This window comes from Pinus tabuliformis, chromosome 4_1 (assembly GCF_031772625.1).
Source record: "Pinus tabuliformis cultivar Carrire ecotype Pingquan chromosome 4_1, CPIR1, whole genome shotgun sequence".
Taxonomy (NCBI): Eukaryota; Viridiplantae; Streptophyta; class Pinopsida; order Pinales; family Pinaceae; genus Pinus; species Pinus tabuliformis.
In genome coordinates this window covers 910,041,708-910,060,004 of record NC_142303.1, presented here as the reverse complement: position 1 = coordinate 910,060,004, position 18,297 = coordinate 910,041,708, and the positions used below count along the sequence as shown (strand labels likewise).

Genomic DNA, 18,297 nt, shown 5'->3' with positions numbered 1-18,297 from the left:
ACTTGTTGCAGTAGAAATTTGGGGCTTCCAAATTTTCACAGGAAGAATTTAGTAACCAATTATGTTCTTAACCCAGACAAGGAAAGGGAAAGGATCAAAGCAAGAATTTTCACTTAAAGGTATCAAATTGATCCTGTGAGGCACCAGCCTTGGGATTACCAGGGTAAAGTTTGATCTCGGAGCTAGAGCTTGGCTTATCTCACAACTCCACGTCGAAATGGCTTCAAAATTGGAGGAGGCCTTGAGGACACACCAACGCAAGAGAGGCTAGGAGATCGAACTTTTTAGAGGGCTACTTTGTCAGGAAAGTGATGCCCTAAGTGACCCAACTTGGCTAGACCTAGAAGAAGGTGAAAAGGAGTTGATTTTTGAGTGACCACCTCTTGGTAGATCAGTGCCTTAGTCTTGGGAGAATGGAGTCTAGGATAAACATGAATGAGGACCTTGTTTCTTGGTCAAGGAGGCCTTAAGACTACTTCGCTTGTCTTCTAGGGCAAGTGGAAGCAACCTTACATCTTTATACTTCAACTTGCAAAAGGTGATGGCTTATCAAGATGAATTTAGTGATAGAATTATCCCTAGGAAATTTCATTCAAAATTACATGGCCCATACTTTGAGTGATGCTATATAGAGACAAAATCCCACAATTTAAGTAGTAAATGCATGCAACAATTAGCCCTAAAAATATCGAAATTCCCAATCCACTGTATATGACAAAGTAAAATAAGAATAACATTAAAAGCATGTACTTACATGTAATAGAACATATCCAACCATCCACAATTTGGCAATAGACAAGCTCCAAGATAAGATAAACCAAATCCAAACATCAAAATTCATCCATGCTCCAATTCATCCTCCAAGAAAAAGTACGAAATTCTCAAGAGAGAAAAGAGATCCAATCCAAGTGATGATGAAAAAATGAACTCATCTCACTTGTATTTATATCCTATTGAGGAGTTTGAATTAGTCTTCTAGGCCTACATGAGCCCCAAAAATAAAATAATGTGCTAATAACCTAACTTTTGGTGACAATAACACCAAACTAGCTCACAAATGAAATAATTAACCTCGTAAGAGGTCAAATGATAAATAATATATGTCGTAGGGCCCTCCAAGAGACTTGATGAGGTTCATTGGTGCCATAGTGAAGAATAGGACCCATAAACGTGATGAACAAGGGGTTGCCCCCTTGTTCTCCAAACAATAAACCTGTGGTGCTCCAAGTGGGTGTGGGTGCACAATAATAACCTCATGGGTCTCCAAATGAGTTGAATATGCCTATAGATCATCTATAAGGGCTCTAATGATGGTGTAGGTGATGTCACATCATCCTACAAGTCCTGGATCAACTGCCATGTGGATGGTACATCTGTGGGGATGGCTGGGCAAAGGTGAACCAGGTGCATATTCTTCATCCAATAGGTGAAACTTGAGCAATCTCTGAACATCCTCGGGGATCCATGGAGTGCTGTTTACTTCTTTGGAGGACCATGGCTCTCAACGCACATCCTACATGTGCCAATGTAGCCCTCTAGAGGATTAGGACCTCGTATAGGGAGACCAAACCTAAGATGGAAACCATCTGCAATCTTGCATAAGATTAATGTGTTCCCTGGCATTCCAGTACAACAAGTCATTAGAGAAATCGAGTAAAAGAGCTTACCAACCATGGACCACAGGTGGGGACTTCATAATGGCCTGCCCTTCCATAACGGGCTTTGGCATGTGCTAACGTCTCCAAACGCCAAATGGAGTTAACCGAGTATCCTATTAGGTGGTTTCTACTTTTATACGGGATAATATGTTCAGAGTACATCCTTTAAAAGGTGGTGGTATGTGATAGAGAAGTGAATGAAGTGGGCTATGAGAGGGGGCAGCCCTGGGCCACATGCTAGTGTACAAGGGTAGCTAATAAAAGGGATGCCCGCACTTGGGTATATAATGCATAGGAGGGAGCAATCGTGGTACATGAGGTGCCCAACCTTGATTTTTCCACCCTTCTTTATATGCCTTTTGCCTTTTTATGACTTTTCTTTGATTAACTGCTCGAGGCTCAAGGGATAAGAGCATGATGTGTGAGATATACCAGTGCATACCCCCTTCTAAGGTAGGGTGGTTCATTGCCCACCAGGGATTGGGACAATCATGGGTTCTGATATGATAAAGGAAGCTCATAGAACCTGTAGGAATCAGAGTGATGGCCATTATGATGGGGTAGAGCTCATGTATTGGCTTTTGCCCACGTGCTAAATATGTTTGTTCCGACCCAGTGGAGGAATGTGGACCCAGGTGGGAGAAATGATGAATGGGGTAATAATGAGTGGAAAGTGGGTAATATATATGGATGAGGGAGTGGGACCACGCAACCAAAATCATGGTTTCCCATGAGATACCATCCTTAAAGCCAAATGGTTAGTAAAAGAGATCCCATGGGACTAAAATCCAAGGTTAACATCTAAAAGGGGTGTAGGGGACAAGAGCACATACCTAGCCCACTCTTTTCGCCGAATCCCCCCATTAATCCATGCCCAAAAGTGTCCACGATAAGCAAACTACAATATTCAATTACCAAATGACAAGGCATACCTTTAGGTTCGGGAGGCCCACCTCCAAACATACGATCATGGCAGATGGGTGAGGGACCACACAGCGGGCTCAGGTGGCGGAGAAATCACACAAGGAGCTAGTTCGTGGCTGCTAGCTACCGGTTGAGGACCATCTTGGAGAAAACAAATTCTCTTAGGGATGTCACCTACAAAATGGTGGGTAATAGGCATGATGGGCCATTTTTGGAGAGTTAGCTAGTGGCACTTATTGAGCCCATGGCGGAGGAGGATGAGCAGTAGTCCCTGGGGCCAACCATTGATGAGGGACATACAAATGTGCAAATAGCCAGCAGGATTGTAGTTCTAGCAAACACTTGTCGTCAGGGGGTGCTAGAGTCTGTTTTGCAGGAGGTTAGTAGACTAGAGGAGCATGGAGCTTCCTGACAGATGAGAGAGGATCTTTTGGAGGCGGTGGTGCACCCATCTTTGGGCCTACCCACTGATGAGTTGCAGTGGGAGCCACCAAAGATATAGTGTTTCGACGCAGCAACCCTCTCCAGGAGTACATAGACAGGGCGTGCAACACAGTTTGGCCACTCGTATCCATTGTAGGGAGAGAGGTAGGGTTCTCTTAGTGGATATTGTCGATTGACCAGATAGAGCAACATGAGTTGAGCGTGGACCATCATCAACATAGCAAACTTGTTCCCTATACCGATGTTTATGCCTTAGACTGGTAGGTGATCATGAAATGGTATCTATTGTTGGAGTATCATTCTTAGTCAGGGGCACAGTACAACTAGGGCCCCTAGATGAGAGGCTTACTGCATGTTTCAGTGGCCAGTGGGATGTGGACCAACAGTTCATCAGTATTCCAGTGGCAGTAACCCAACATCAGCAGAGTGGGGTTGACCTCGACCTATGCCAGAGGTTGGATTGGAGAGAGGTAATGAGTTGGTATGCAGTTAATAGAGCAACATTCATAGTCGAAGCTATAGCACAACAGGAGCCACAAAGAATTGATGCTTGTTGTTGGTGGCATTGGGATCCAGGAGGATTTATTGATGACAGGTTCAGTCAAAGATTGATCTAAGATCCAGGTATTGAGGGATCCATTCATGGTGGGTTGACACAGAGGCATAGCATCACCTAATGGTTCGTATGGGATCCAAGCATTGGGTCTCAGTTGCATTGGGTCACCTGATTGGTCCGTAGGTTTGAATTGCTTGAGGGCAAGCAATCTTGGGGTGGGAAGATTTGTGATGTTCCTTTTTTGGTGTTCCTCATAACATGGTTAGGAACTTAGGATGGACTTTCAGGATTGGACGCAGACAGGTTACAGGTGCAGGTTTACTTCATTAGCAGGCCTAGGGGCTTTTAGAGATGTTTCATGTGGTTTTGAGGAGCTTCAATGGGATCTGATGGCATTCGCTTGGCATATTCCATCATCTGCACAACTTGCCTTTCGTTCCGTTGCATTCTGACAACTTTCGAAAAACAGAGTTATTATTGGGCCTAACTCAATTAATTACGCTTAAGGTGGCATTCCGATAGGAATACTTGATGGAAAACCTTAGTGTAATAGCTCGTTGGAACCAGAATGAGAAGATATACATGATGCGATACTTAGAAGTGATTTTCAGTGACTTGAGAAGTCATGGTGGTCAATTTACCCTTTTTCCACATTAAACAGAGTATTTTAATTCAAATAAAAAGAGGGAAAAGTGCTCAATGATTAAAAATAATAATAAAATAGGAGGTTCTAGAGGGGTCCATCAGATCTATAAAAAGAGGAGGAGGTCATTACAGGACATCTTGGATTTGATATTTCTTATTGTATGAGAGGTTGAGAACTCGGTTCTCTACTTCATTGGTAGCCCCAGGACGGAAACCCTCGGGTGATTCAGTGAGATTGGGCGAGTACCCATCTCCCCTTGGTGAATTCATCCAAAATTCACAGGAGAGCTCAACAATGACATTTCAGTTCAGTTTTGGAGGGCCAACACAACATTGGAGCAGATTCTTGAGGCTAGTTTTCCATCTCAGCTATTTTATTGTATCAACATGTAAACCCTAGTTTCATTATAATAATAGCTGTGATTATTTTTGTTCATCGTATTATGGAATTGCATGCACTCTTTGTTATATTTTACATGGCAATCTTCTGTTAAATGAAAGGTGATTTTATGGAGAAATTTTGGTTGAATTAGATTTCTGCAAAATTAGCCAAATATCCCGTTTGGGATATTACAGTGGTATCACAGCCGGCTCTTCCTGCCAGCCAAAGGGTTTTATTGCAGATCAACTTTAGAGGAAGAAGGGAAGTTTTTCTGATGACTAACCTTGATCGAAAGGTTAAATTTTATGAGCACAAATTTTGTCTCCTGAATATTAAAAACTCCACAAATTGTTGAGCAAATTATATTTTACAACAATTACTCCAAAAGAGAAGATTTAAAAAAAGGGCCATTATATTTTGAGAGATTAAATCATATAAAGGGGGCCAAAGTTTATTATTTTGAAAGGGTCGTATTAAAATTTGAGAGGGGTCGTAAAGGTTATAAGAGCCGAATTGACAAAGCTGTGGAGTTATTAAATAAACTAATGAAGAGGAGCAAACCCATATCTTATAAAGTTGGAGAGAAATCAAAATTTCAAAAGTTTTACATCTTCTGGGGCCGTGAAATATTTATCAAAGTTTTAAGAAGGGTCGTGAAAGCATAGGTAAGCCTCCAAATTTTTTTCTTGTGCTCGAATATTGGTTCTGCAGATTAAATGAGAAGGTCGAGTTATTATAACCAGAGGCTGAGAAGGAATCCCACAAGCTCTGAAAATTGAAGCTCCAAACCAAAACTTAGTAGGACAATTATTCGTGGCAACTGCAAGCAATTTCAGAGGCTTCAGTGACCAAATCTAATTGTAAAATGGTGATAGTCGTTAGTGACAAAATTGAATTGCAAAATGATGGAAGCCATCTGGGACCAAGTTGAGTCTGAGATCGTGTTTCCAGATGAGATATCCCAGTGCCAAGTTGCATTGCAAGGGAGGGTTCGATGTCTAAAGATTTCCCTTTTAATCAAACCAAAATTCATATTATAACTGCTGAATTTGCCAATACCCAGGATCGATCTACACAGGGAGGTGTTATAACTTCTAAAGACCAATTTGAAGATTTACTCAAGGAGGTGTTATAACTTCTAAAGACGATTTGAAGATTTCATGTGTTGATTTTTCAGTTGGGGACACAATTTTTCAAGCTGTAACAGACTCTACTTTCAGAGAGACCTGTGTGTTCTGACTGATATGTTCCACAGAGAACCGATTTCATGGAGTTGCTTTGGATGGACAAGAACATGAGTCTTCCTGGAGGGAGATACGAGTTACAGAAGGGTTGTGAGACTTCCGTTGTTGGACGCCAATAAAGCTATCTTCATCCTATGCAAGCAATTTTAAATAGCAGCATTCTGAGTATGACAAACTGCACATTGAGATGGACATTGGATGAGAGGAACAAAGGCAGAGGAGCTATCACACCATTACCAGATTCCCTTATTTTAGTTGCTGGACTGTTCTTCCCACATGTTCGAGTGATATCGTTCTGGACTTTTATAGGACAAAATTGCAATATTGGGAAGGCTGCTAATACTGAGAGTAAGGCAATCAATCAGGTTTTCACTCTGAACTTCATTCCTCCAAATAAATATCATACCTGAGTATCAATATTTATCATTCATAAGTAGCATTTTATTTTTGGTGTGAATTTTTGAGCAAATCTTGTGGTGGTCTCATTAAGAGTATATGAGTTCATATATTTTGTAGTGCCACTACAATGAGCTCATATTGGTGGCTAAAGCCGTGAAGTGTTTTGAGTGTGAGGTTATGAGTTGTTAGCATAGCAACCAACACTCATATATGCATAACAAAGATTATGTCACAAGAGTCTTTTTTGTATACACTGTCATTAGAGTGTCATGTATGATGCTGAGCCTTGAGTCTTGATTATGTTGTGTCGTATTGAGTCAGTTGGTCATTATTATACACTCCTGTCATGTATAAATCAACTTGATGTACTTGACTTCATTGAGCTCAAGAATGGATAAAACATTTATAAACTCCCCTAATAATCTAGCAGCGACAATCAACAAAACCCTTTCCAAGGAGATACTCACTTTGCTACAACAAAAACAATCACAAAAAGAGCATGAGTTGGGACACAAAATCTTTAAACTTGGGACATATTTGAAACACATGAGGGTCACAGTGAAATCTCTTTTCAAACTAGAAGAACTAGATGCGCTCCTTTCCAAGATAGATTAGTTAGATGGGAAAAAGTTGATGTGGGCTTTGAAACCCGCCATGCTAGCTTTAATACATCCCAAGTTTTTGGAGTACATGCCAGTTGCCTCTTGTCTTAGTAGCATCATGATACTGACCGCTCATATAGCTCCTTACAATGATGATGTTATGAAGAGATTCTTCAAGCTGATGGTAGAAACCTTATGAGACTTGGATAACTTGGTGGGTCCTACATTTGGGAAGAAGCTTCAGGCTTTGGAAATTGTGGCCATGACTAGGACTTATTAAGTCATATTTGATCTAGAGTGTGATGACTTGATCCTGCAAATGTTCCAATGCTTTTTCAACATTAGGAGACAACATCTTGACTTAGTCAAAACACACATGCAGTCCATCTTGTCATCATGTATGAGAGGTCATGATGCCATTTGCCGGGTGTTGCAGTCTCGATTGTTGTCCGTTTGGAGGAAAGAACAATTGGTCTCACCTGTTGCATATGAGCTAGCTGAAAGGTTGGTTGAGCAAAACATAAATCTTCTCAGGAGGCAGTTGACCAGGGAGGAGCAGCTGAGAATTGGGGGGACATGCAACAGGAACGAGTTAAGGAGAAAGGGTCTTTGCTTCATCTACAAGGAACCTTGGGGACTTGACCACTCATGCTTGAGTGACATAGAGGGGATGACAAAGGTAGATCAGGGGGAGACTCATTCTGACCATTCATATGAGGATTCTTCTAAAGAGAATCAACAGGCATGTGGGGATGATGGCAGCAACAATGGTATGCATAACTATCTGGTGGATTGATTTGATGAGTAGCAGATTATTCCCATGGAGAGAGGAGACTAGGGAGGTGGCTATTAGTGCCGATCCAACATGGTGAGCACATATGGGAGTTTGAGCAAACCTGTAGAGATGTTGACGAAAATCCAGATATACATCCATGTTTGATGAGCCAGCTTGTGCAATACATAGTGGAGTACAATAGGCATGATGGGCCATTTTTGGAGAGTCCATGGTGGAGGAGGATGAGCAGCAGTCCCTGTGGCCAACCATTGATGAGGGACATACAGATGTGCAAACAACTAGCAGGATTGTAGTTCTAGTAGACACTTGTCGTCAGGGGGTGCTAGAGTCTGTCTTGCAAGAGGTTAGTAGACTAAAGGAGGATGGAAATTTTAGACAGATGAGAGAGGATCCTCTGGAGATGGTGGTGCACCCATATTTGGGCCTACCCACTAATGAGGTGCAGTGGCAACCAACATAGCTACAGTGTTTCTAGGCAAAAGCCCTCTCTAACACTACATAGAGAGTGCGTGCAACGCAGTTTGGCCACTCATATCCATTGTAGGGACAGAGGCAAGGTTCTCTCAGTGGATATTGTCGATTGACCAGATAGAGCAACATGAGTTGAGCGTGGACTAACATCATCATAGTAAATTTGTTCCTTACACTGGTGTACATGCCTTAGATTGGCAGGTGATGATGAGTTGGTATCCTATTGATGGAGTATTATTCTTAGTCAGGGGCACAGTTTAGCCAGGGCCCTTAGATGAGAGGGTTACTGCATGTTTTATTGGCTAGTGGGATGTGGACAAATTGTTCATTAGTATTCTAGTAGCACTAGCCCAACATCAACAAAGTGGGGTTGACCTTGGCCTATGCCATATGGTCAATTGGAGAGAGGTAATGAGTTGGTATGCACTTAATAGAGCAACATTCATAGCCGGAGCTATAACACAACAAGAGCCACAAAGCATTGATGCTTGTTGTTGGTGGCATTGGGATCCAGGAGGATTTGTTTATGATAGGTTCAGTCAGAGATTGGTCTGGGATCTGAGCATTGAGGGGTCTGTTCATGGTGGGTTAGCATAGAGGCATAGCATCACCCAGTGGTTCGTATGGGATCCGGGCATTGGCTCTCAGTTGCATTGGGCCACCAGATTGGTCCACAGGTTTGGATTGCTTGAAGGCAAGCAATCTTGGGCGGGTGGATTTGTGATGTTCATTTTTTTGGTGTTCCTCATAGCATGGTTAGGATGGGCTTTCAGGGTTGGAGGCAGATATGTCACAGGTGCAGGTTTACTTCATCAGCAGGCTCGGGGGCTTTTGGAGATTCTTCATGGGGTTTTGTGGAGCTTCTATGGGATGTCATGACATTCTCTTGGCGTATTCCATCATTTTCACAACTTGCCTTTTGTTTTGTTGCATTCTAACAACTTTCGAAAAACAGGGTTATTATTGGGCCTAAGTTAATTAATTACGCTTAAGGTGGCATTATGAGAGGAATACTTGACAGAACACCTTAGTGTAATAACCATTGGAACTAGAACGAGAAGATATACATGTTGGGATGGTTAGAAGTGATTTTTAGTGACCTTAGAAGGCATGGTGTCCAATTTACCCTTTTCCCACATTAAAAAGAATATTTTAATTGAAGTAAAAAGAGGGAAAAGTGCTCAATGATTAAAATAATAATAAAATAGAAGGTTCTAGATGGGTCCATCAAATCTATAAAAAGAGGAGGAGGAGGCCATTACAAGACATCTTGGATTTGATCTTTCTTATTGTATGAGAGTTGAGAACCTAGTTCTCTACTTCATTGGTAGCCCCAGGACGGAAATCCATGGGTGATCCAGTGAGATTGGGTGAGTACCCATCTCCCCTTGGTGAATTCATCCAAAATTCATAGGAGAGCTCAACAGTGACATTTCAGTTCAGTTTTGGAGGGCCAGCACAGAATTGGAGCAGATTCTTGAGGCCATTTTTCCATCTCAGCGATTTTATTGTATCAACATGTAAACCCCAGTTTCTATTATAATAAAAGCTGAGATTATTTCTGTTCATCGTATTATGGAATTGCATGCACTCTTTGTAATATTTTACATGGCAATCTTCTGTTAATTGAATGGTGATTTTATGGAGAAATTTTGGTTGAGTTAGATTTCTACAAAATTAGCCAAATATCGAGTTTGGGATATTACATTGGTAGAGCGAAAATCCTAAAATCAAATTCACTTTGACTCTATTCTCCACAATTAGCTAGGCACTAGTCTCAATCCTTGGTAATCACCCTAGATTCTTTTCCTTTCCTCAATTTTTTTCCCTAACCCTAGACGACCTAGCTAAGGCACCAATTGATTTTCTTTAGAGCCATCCATTTGAGGTGTGATTTGGTGGAGAACTGCGCGGTGTCTCCTCTCCTAGCCCTCCAAGTTTGAAGCTTTGAAGATAATCCCACAATTGGTTTTAGAGAAACATCAAGCCCTAGTTCCGATATTGTTTTGGTCTAGGTCTCCTTAGGTTAGCGGCATTTCAAGGGGTCTATTGTGCTTGAAAACTCAAAGGAGGTTCAGCCATTATTGATCCCTTCTCTTCCCCTTACTTGACCTTGGCATTTGGTTGAAGAGCACCCTAAACCTTAGGTCTTGTACGGGTATCCTTGGTCTCTTTGTGGTCCCATTCTTTATATGAAAAAATATCTTACAAAGCTACAATAGAGATCATTCTCCTCCCCTTGGGAAGCTTTGATCTAGGCATAACCATCATATTGATCAATCTTTACTTAGGTCTTGACTTTCCCAAAGTTGCCTCTCTAGGAGAGCCCTTTTACCTTGCTTCTAAGAAAGGAAGCCATTATCTAGGCCTTTCCTTGCATAAGCTTTGGAAATCACATCATATCTAATCATTGACTTATCATTTCTAGCAATCTCCCTTATACTGGGACTCCTCCCATTTGTGAATGTCGGTAAAGAGCCGGCAATATTGATTGAGGTGACAGTGGGTCCCTGTCCCGTTGCTGCCATTTGGTCTACTTGCAGTCCCTTTGGAATCCCTCCTAAGACCCCTGCTAAATTGAGCTGTAATACACCCCTCCCAAACAACTATGCTGTTTTTGCTTCCTTGATGAAGATAACTTGTTTAGACCAAATAATTTTAAGAAGGAAATAATCCTTCAAATATGGCTTGAGCAACTGTTTTGTGTGGTAAACAGGATAATGGACTTCTGATTTCATATGATTTTCAGGCCACCCATTTTGAGGATTAGCTTGATGTTGGCATGGGAAATAGCCATTCCTCATAGATAATAATGCTCTTTGGGTTATTATAATCATCAGTCAACTTAAATAGTTAAGTCAGAAACCCAGCCAGGTTAGGGGTTTTACTGCTTATTGTCTCATGAAATACATTTCTTTTCCCTACAATAGACACATAGGTTCCCCAAGATGAAAGGAATATCTGTTTTTGAGGAGAACTATCTTTCAGGAAACTGGAACCAGTTACCTTCTAGTTCTTCAGTTCCAAAACTTGACAGCAATTTTTCTTTAAAAATACATTCCAAATCTGTAGACTTGCAGTGGAATGTGAAACATTATTCACATCATGATTGAAAGTGTGCATCTTCAGTTAAAGAAGATCAAGGAACAAAGTAATTATCACCTTCACCATACTTACAAAAAGATGGATCTTATTGTCTGTGGACTTATGGACTCTATATTTTGCAAAAGTTGAAACTCTTTACAGTTTGCATGTTATGTATTGTTTCCAACAAAATTTCAAGGGATATTCTTCAGGATCTACTTCTCTAGGTTATGTTGGTGAATATGATGGACAACTTGGTCTTTTGGGTTCAGGAGAAATTTCTCTCTCTTATTAGAGCTGAATTACTGTTCTCCAGCTTTGTTATTGGGTAAACATTTTGCAATTTATGTTTTCTGGTATGATGTTTATGCTTCATAGTTGCACATGAAAAGTTTGTTCTCTCAATATATGCTTTGACCTATTCATAAATTTGAATTTTTTTCTGATGTGGAATTAAAAATGGTGGTCTTGAGATAGACATGGGGAGTAACATATATGGTAGCTCCTGTTCATTATCTGTCCGCTTCAGCAATAGGCATGACAATTGCTGAGCCAATCGTGAAATGGTCAAATCCTGATTTAGCTCGTACGATAAGATTTTGGCAGCATCTCTTGCCTATTTACCTTGGGTAAGGGATAACATCTCAGATTTCATAGGTTTTGTTAGCTTAAATTGCTATCACTAATTCTCATCTTAAGATATTATGTGTTCCATGAAGTCAATTTCTTTATGAGCTTTATATCCATGCATATGATTTCAATTTAATAAGATCTTAATTGTTTTCAGTTGAAAATTTTATGTATATCAAATTATTAATGTTACTTTTACATACTGTTAAATTTGAAACTTTTAGCATTCAAGATAAAGATTCTACGTGGCTTTACCTTCTTTCACAATGCTTTGATTTGTTTTAAGGATTCCTAATTACTTCTTCCTAAATTTCAGTTGTCTGTATCCTTGCCTGTTAGGTTATCATAGACCCAAAGAGATTAGATTTGATTATTCCTATTTCGGCAAGCTTCAGTTGGTTATATCAGATTTTTAAAGTTGTTATTTGTGCAAGTCCTCAGATATATAGTGTACTTAGGACACTGCAGGCAGATTCTTGGGATTGTGATGCTGATCAAAGAACAGGTTCTGGAGTTTGGCCCTTGTTTTTCTATGGAAGAGTCTCTGAAATAGTCAACAGTGTTTTTTTGAGTTCAGTTTTGCGGTTTTAAGAAGGGAGATGAAATCATGTCTTTTCTGGAGTAAGTACATTCTATGAATAATGCTTAAAAGTTGACTGCATCTTCATCCTAAAAGAACACCATGATCTGTTAAATGAGTTCTATTGGGAATGAAGTGCCTTTACAGTCCCTGCTTCAGAACTGGCCTTTACAGGTCAGCCAAAGTCCACAATGTATACTCTTTTGAGTGAGTGAGTACCAAATTGAGTGTCTTGCAATAGTTTAGTTTGATATTCATTACTACAAATGCAAGTTTAGGCCCATGATCTTCCAAAAGAAAGCACTCTTATGTATATATGATGTGTGCCAGAGTTGGAGGAAGATTAGAAGAGCTATATAAATTTTCTAAGTGTGTTGAAAACACCAAAATTTTTCACTGAGTATTGAAGATTGTACCCTCAACAAAAATTTGGCTTATTATATAGTGGGAGAAAATCTCCCTAAAGTAGAGAGGATAACTTTGCATGGGATTGCCACATGGCCTCTCCTAGTATTAACTAGGATTGCCTGCAATCATTTACATCTTAGAATTTGACACCTACTCTACTCCTTGCATAGTTATGAAACTGATATCTAAATGTGCACATTTTTGTGTACATGATGCAAGGTACAATAAAATTATATTGATATGTCACAGTTTTATTCAAGGAAATACTTCTTATATCACAAAAAAAAACAATATAAGCACAAGGGGTTAGCTCGATTGGTTGTTGTTGATGTTTCAGGCATTTGGCTAGTTCCATGCCAAGTTTAGCTGCCATAAATAAGATGAACCACATGGAGTTTGGCCCTAGTTGCCAATTTTAACAAGTCGCCACTTGAACATGAATCTAGCTCCAAGATCCAAAAGGCAAGAACCGAAAGGTTAGTCAGAGAGAAGCAGCTGGATATTAGGGACGAATTCTTGTCTAAGAAATAAGGGATGAATAAGTGGAGTTGCCACCCAAACAAGAAACCAACCGAAATGTCCAGGTGTTAAAGGTGCAGATAGAGAAGATGAAAGGTTTAGTGAGAGGAAAAAGATAAGGTGATGAAAAGATGAAGAAATATAAAGGCACCAAAAAATGTGGCATTGATGGAATAAGAAATGATGAAAGATTGAGAAGATAAAAATGATTAAGCCGAATGTCGCAAAGCCAAGGTCCAATAAATTGGTCCCCGGCAACGGCGCCAAAAAATATTGTGCCACTTGACGGGCTAATGAATGGTAGAAGAGATTAGAAGATTAGAGAAAATGTCGTAAGGACCAAGAATAGAAAAATTTCAGCCCCGACAATGGCGCCAAAAAATGTTGTCGCACAGAATGTCTAGGCACTGCGACAACGACTCAGATTGGGTGCTGTCACACTGATCCCCAATCACTCCGTTTGAATTGTCTCCCAATGGCAGACTAGGGGGGGTAGACCCTATGGAAATGGAAAAATGAAAGATTCGCTGGGAACCAACCAACCTGAGAGACACAACTAAGCAACCAATACTTGTTTTAGATTGTGTAAGATTTTAAGGATTCAAAATGATTTGAAGAAATTGATACCAGTGCCTTGTGGAGTCAACTATCTTGCGAAGAAAATAAGGTTCAAGTAAGGGATGGAAAACTGTTGTTGAGAAGACTCTACTGTCTCATATGCAAATGCAAAATTTAAAACTATGTGAAACACAGGGACTTGGTTAATTTTAGTTAAATGAAGGCCTGAAATTATTTATGAAATGTCTTAAATGTTACTTAACTTAAGACTGAGAAAGATAGTGATCTAAATGTGAGAGCAAGTACTTATACCAGCACTGCAAAATGTAAAATCTATACAAATAATTACTGAAATGTACAAAGGACTGAAATGTAAAATGTTGGAATAAAACACCTTTAAATTAAAAAATTCATTTGTATCAAATACTCAATCAAGATCATTAGATGCATAAGTAAAACTAGATTAGTCTTACTTGCATAAGCATGTAAAAAACAAATGAACTTCAGAAATTAAACTAAATGTTTTAAACTCAGATCACATTAATGAAATATCAGTCTAGTAATCTGTTCTTACATCAAATGTTAAAACCAACAATATATTCTAAAACAACAGTTTTGCAACCATGCAATATTCAGAAATTTCTATGTATAACTACAAAAATTTTTAAATGACAAACTGATAACTACAATTCAGAAAATTTATGAGTTTAATTCTTTCTGATCTATTGATGTATTTGATCTAAAAAGCTCAAAAATAAACTATTGAACAACAGTGAAACAATTTTCAAAAATTTGTTTGCAAAAGTTATTGAAGGTAACTTCTATTTCTGCAATTATACATCAGTAAAAATGTAAATTAAATCCGCTACTAAATTCAGAAAATTTCTGAGTTTAATTCTTTTTGATCTATTGATGTATTTGATTTAAAAACTCAGAAATAAACTAATGAATAAAAGTAAAACAACTTTCAAAAAATTGTTTGCAAAAGTTACTGAAGCTAACTTATATTTCTGCAATTATACAACAATAAAAATGTAAATTAAATCTGTTGTTAAATTCAAAAAATTTCTGAATTTAATTCTTTCTGATCTATTGACGTATTTGATCTAAAAACTCAGAAATAAATTACCGAACAACAATAAAACAATTTTAAAAAATTTGTTTGCAAAAGTTACTGAAGCTAACATCTAATTCTGCAATTATACAACAGTGAAAATGTAAATTAAATCTGTTGTTAAACTCCGGCTAATTGCAAATCTAAGTCAATATTAACCTTGCTTTCAAAATGAAATAAGGAAATGTTATAGGGTGTGCACCAGTCATTCCTTAGGGGCTTGATGACCCTTGAAGATATGCTACCCGAATCACTGAAAATCCTCAACTCCAAACTTTTTTGTGAAAAACGTTGTTAAAAAATTGTTAAAATATTTTGGAAATTTTTTAAGAAAAAATTTAGGAAAAATTAGTGAGAAAAATTTTGTGAAAGAGGGGAAGCCATAAGGCTGAAAGGGAGGCCGAGAAAGAGGCTGGAGATGGCCAAGCAGAGGGCCTCAAGGCCCTAATTTTTTTTTTCCCACGATCTTCTTGAAATTTATCTTTAACTTGCAAACAAAATGGAGATGCCCTCCGGGGCTTAGATATCTCTCTCTAAAATCCACAAATATCACCTGCAATTTTCAGATATGTTTATGCACAGACAAAAGATAAAAAAACCCCAAAGCATGTATATACAAAAATATGAAATACCCAAAACCCTAGTGAATTAAAAAATTTGATATTTACAAATCTATTCGCCATATTTAAACAAATGTTTTCATAATATTTAGAAATAAATTTGGAATTTTAAAGAGGCATAAGCCCAAGAAAATCCCTGCAAGTAAAATATTTTATAAAATGACTTCAGAAATAAAAAAGATAGTGGGCTCTTTTAGATTCTGGAAACTGAGAGTCAGTTGGTCCTGCTGAGGACTTCCCCAAACGCCCAAATTTTGAATGATAACTTTTGCACACTTAATTATTCTTATTAGATTAATAGAGATTTAAAAAATGATCATAAAATTATCAAGAAATAGAGATACCTGCTACTTCTATCAAATTAAAATGATATTCTAAAAAACCCAGAAATCTGTGCAAGATACCTGTACATAGATCAATCCTCAAAGGCTATTAACCAGCAAATGCAAATAAAAGCAAAAAAGTATTAAGAACAATATTACCACATAAATCTGAAAGAGGAACACCACGATCTGAAACCCCAAAGTCTTTGCGTTTTATTAACCAGAAAAAGTTACAAGAGCTTTCTTAGAACAAGTACACAATTCAGAAATAGGATCAAAATAATGAAGAGATGCCTCTCATTTATAGAAAAACTCTCCAACGGCTAGTTGGCTTGATCACTGTCAAAGCAATTTCAACCGTTGAAGAAGATCAAATGATCTTTTAATCATCACAGTTGAAATAAAGTTACTTTTCGAGGAAATTTGAATTTCATTTTTAATTTCCTTTTAATTAACTAAAAAACGATTATTTTGAGTTAATTGCCGCAAAAAGTTGACTTTGATTTAACTACTACGGTCCAAGGGTTCAAAATATCTTGAAATTTTCAATATTCCCTTGGCGGGGGACCTCCAAAATTAAGAACTTTAAAACACACGAATTTTAAATGTTGGAGAATTTAATTTTTCCTAGGACTTAAATTAATTAAATTTTTGGTTTTAGCATTTTAATTTATTTTAGCCAGAAATTTTAATTAATTGACTCATGAGGGGATTATTAATTTTTCCAACCTTCTAATATTTAGCCATAGTGTCTAACTATGAGGGACCATGCACTAACTATTTTTTACATGAAATATCACATTTCTAACCCATGAAGGGGGAACATCCGTTCGTTATAGACCCTCAATAATTACCCATTCTGCGACACAAAAGATGATCTAGTAGATTAAGTGACTTGTAATAAAATAATCTAACCAATTCGTTAGAATTATTTCCAAATCATTTTTACAGAGACTCGATAAATAATACTAGGACTCATTTATAATCTCGACGACAAAATTCACCGTAGCTTTGGGGTGAGGTCGGAGGAAAAAACTTTGCCAATCATCTGTGTTTAGAAACACACATGAATCAGTGAGACTAAAAACCTCCTAGGATAGAAAACATCATTAGGAAAATAAATTTACCTAGGTTGTTACATACATTTGTCTTACTAGGATAATTTATATTACAAAATGCATAATGGGCTTACAAAACTGCAGTGTACATATAACTGATAATGATGAATCTGTGGATGATCTGAGTGCTCAGACATGATGGAAATCCATGTGCGAAAAGATGTATAGCTATGGGGGTAGTTGAGATGGAGTGGTCATCTGGCTCTACTTGGGGACATGTTGCTTCATCAAAGGAATGTGAGAATCCAGAATCTGCACCCAAAGAAAACACAAAATGACATAAGTAGCGTCCATCCAAATACAATCCAAAAATCATCATATAACATTATATAAAATAGAAGCTCTGTAACAATTATACAAACATGAAATGTAAACTTAATCTAAGAACAGAAGTAAAATGCTAAAATGAGAAGTTGTAAGGTTAGAGATACAATACAAAGGATGCCCTTGTTGCATCAGATGTGTTCAATATAGCGCATACTGAGCATCTATCGACTTTCAGGCAGATCAATGGGTTGTTTTTGTGATGTGACATGCCCAATCCTGCGTATCGAAGGACTCAACTTATCCCAATGTTGTGTTGTTCTCGGCCATCAGTTGTATCAAACCCCTTCCTTCTTCTCTTCCGCTTTATATGTTTGCTTTCGTTAGGATATGATGTTGATGATGATGTGGTCGACATGCAACTTCCTTCTTGATCCGAGAAACACTCATATGGAAAATTTGGAATGTTCAAGACTTCTGTGACCTGCGCTTCGTTATTTTCATGAACCTGATCTGTTATGATTGGTGGATTAACCTTGCAAGCATCAACCTGATTCTTATCAATTTCCCTTTTATCCGGGTCACCTTCAATTAGCCACTTTTCAATGGAACAAATGAGCTCCTCATGATAAGATGGAGCTTGTTGCAGCAGACAGGGAAGCTTATGATCTTTTGACGTTTCCTTGTTTCTTTCATCCTCTAACCCATGCTGAAATTCCTGTATCTGTATATTTTCCATTACTTGCAACTTATTCTAAAGAGTGAACTTTTCAATTGTTATGGCATCCATCTGGTTAGAGTGTTCAACCTTCATAGCATTGACTTCCTTGGCATGGTTTTCTTCCATGGTCAATAACTTATTCTGAAGACATATCTGACCAACTTCGATATCTTTTATTATTTTGTCATTATCTGCTTTTATGGTCATCAAACAATTTTGCATAGAACTCATTTCTCT

At 38.3% G+C, this 18,297-nt stretch overlaps 1 protein-coding gene across 4 annotated transcripts in view; it reads left to right on the top strand.

The window, feature by feature from the left end:
• The window catches only part of LOC149179092 (uncharacterized), a 395,456-nt gene that overhangs the window by 74,969 nt on the left and 302,190 nt on the right, over positions 1-18,297 (top strand). For 2 of the 4 annotated variants that reach the window (XM_089420514.1, XM_089420515.1), the window contains exon 2: positions 11,683-11,834. The exons of 1 other annotated variant lie outside the window; for it this stretch is intronic. In XM_089420514.1, the coding sequence (XP_089276640.1) occupies positions 11,683-11,834 (152 nt within the window). Of the gene's footprint in view, positions 1-11,682; positions 11,835-12,303; positions 12,457-18,297 lie in introns of all 4 variants that reach the window. One more of the 4 variants, XM_089420516.1, reaches the window with a different exon arrangement.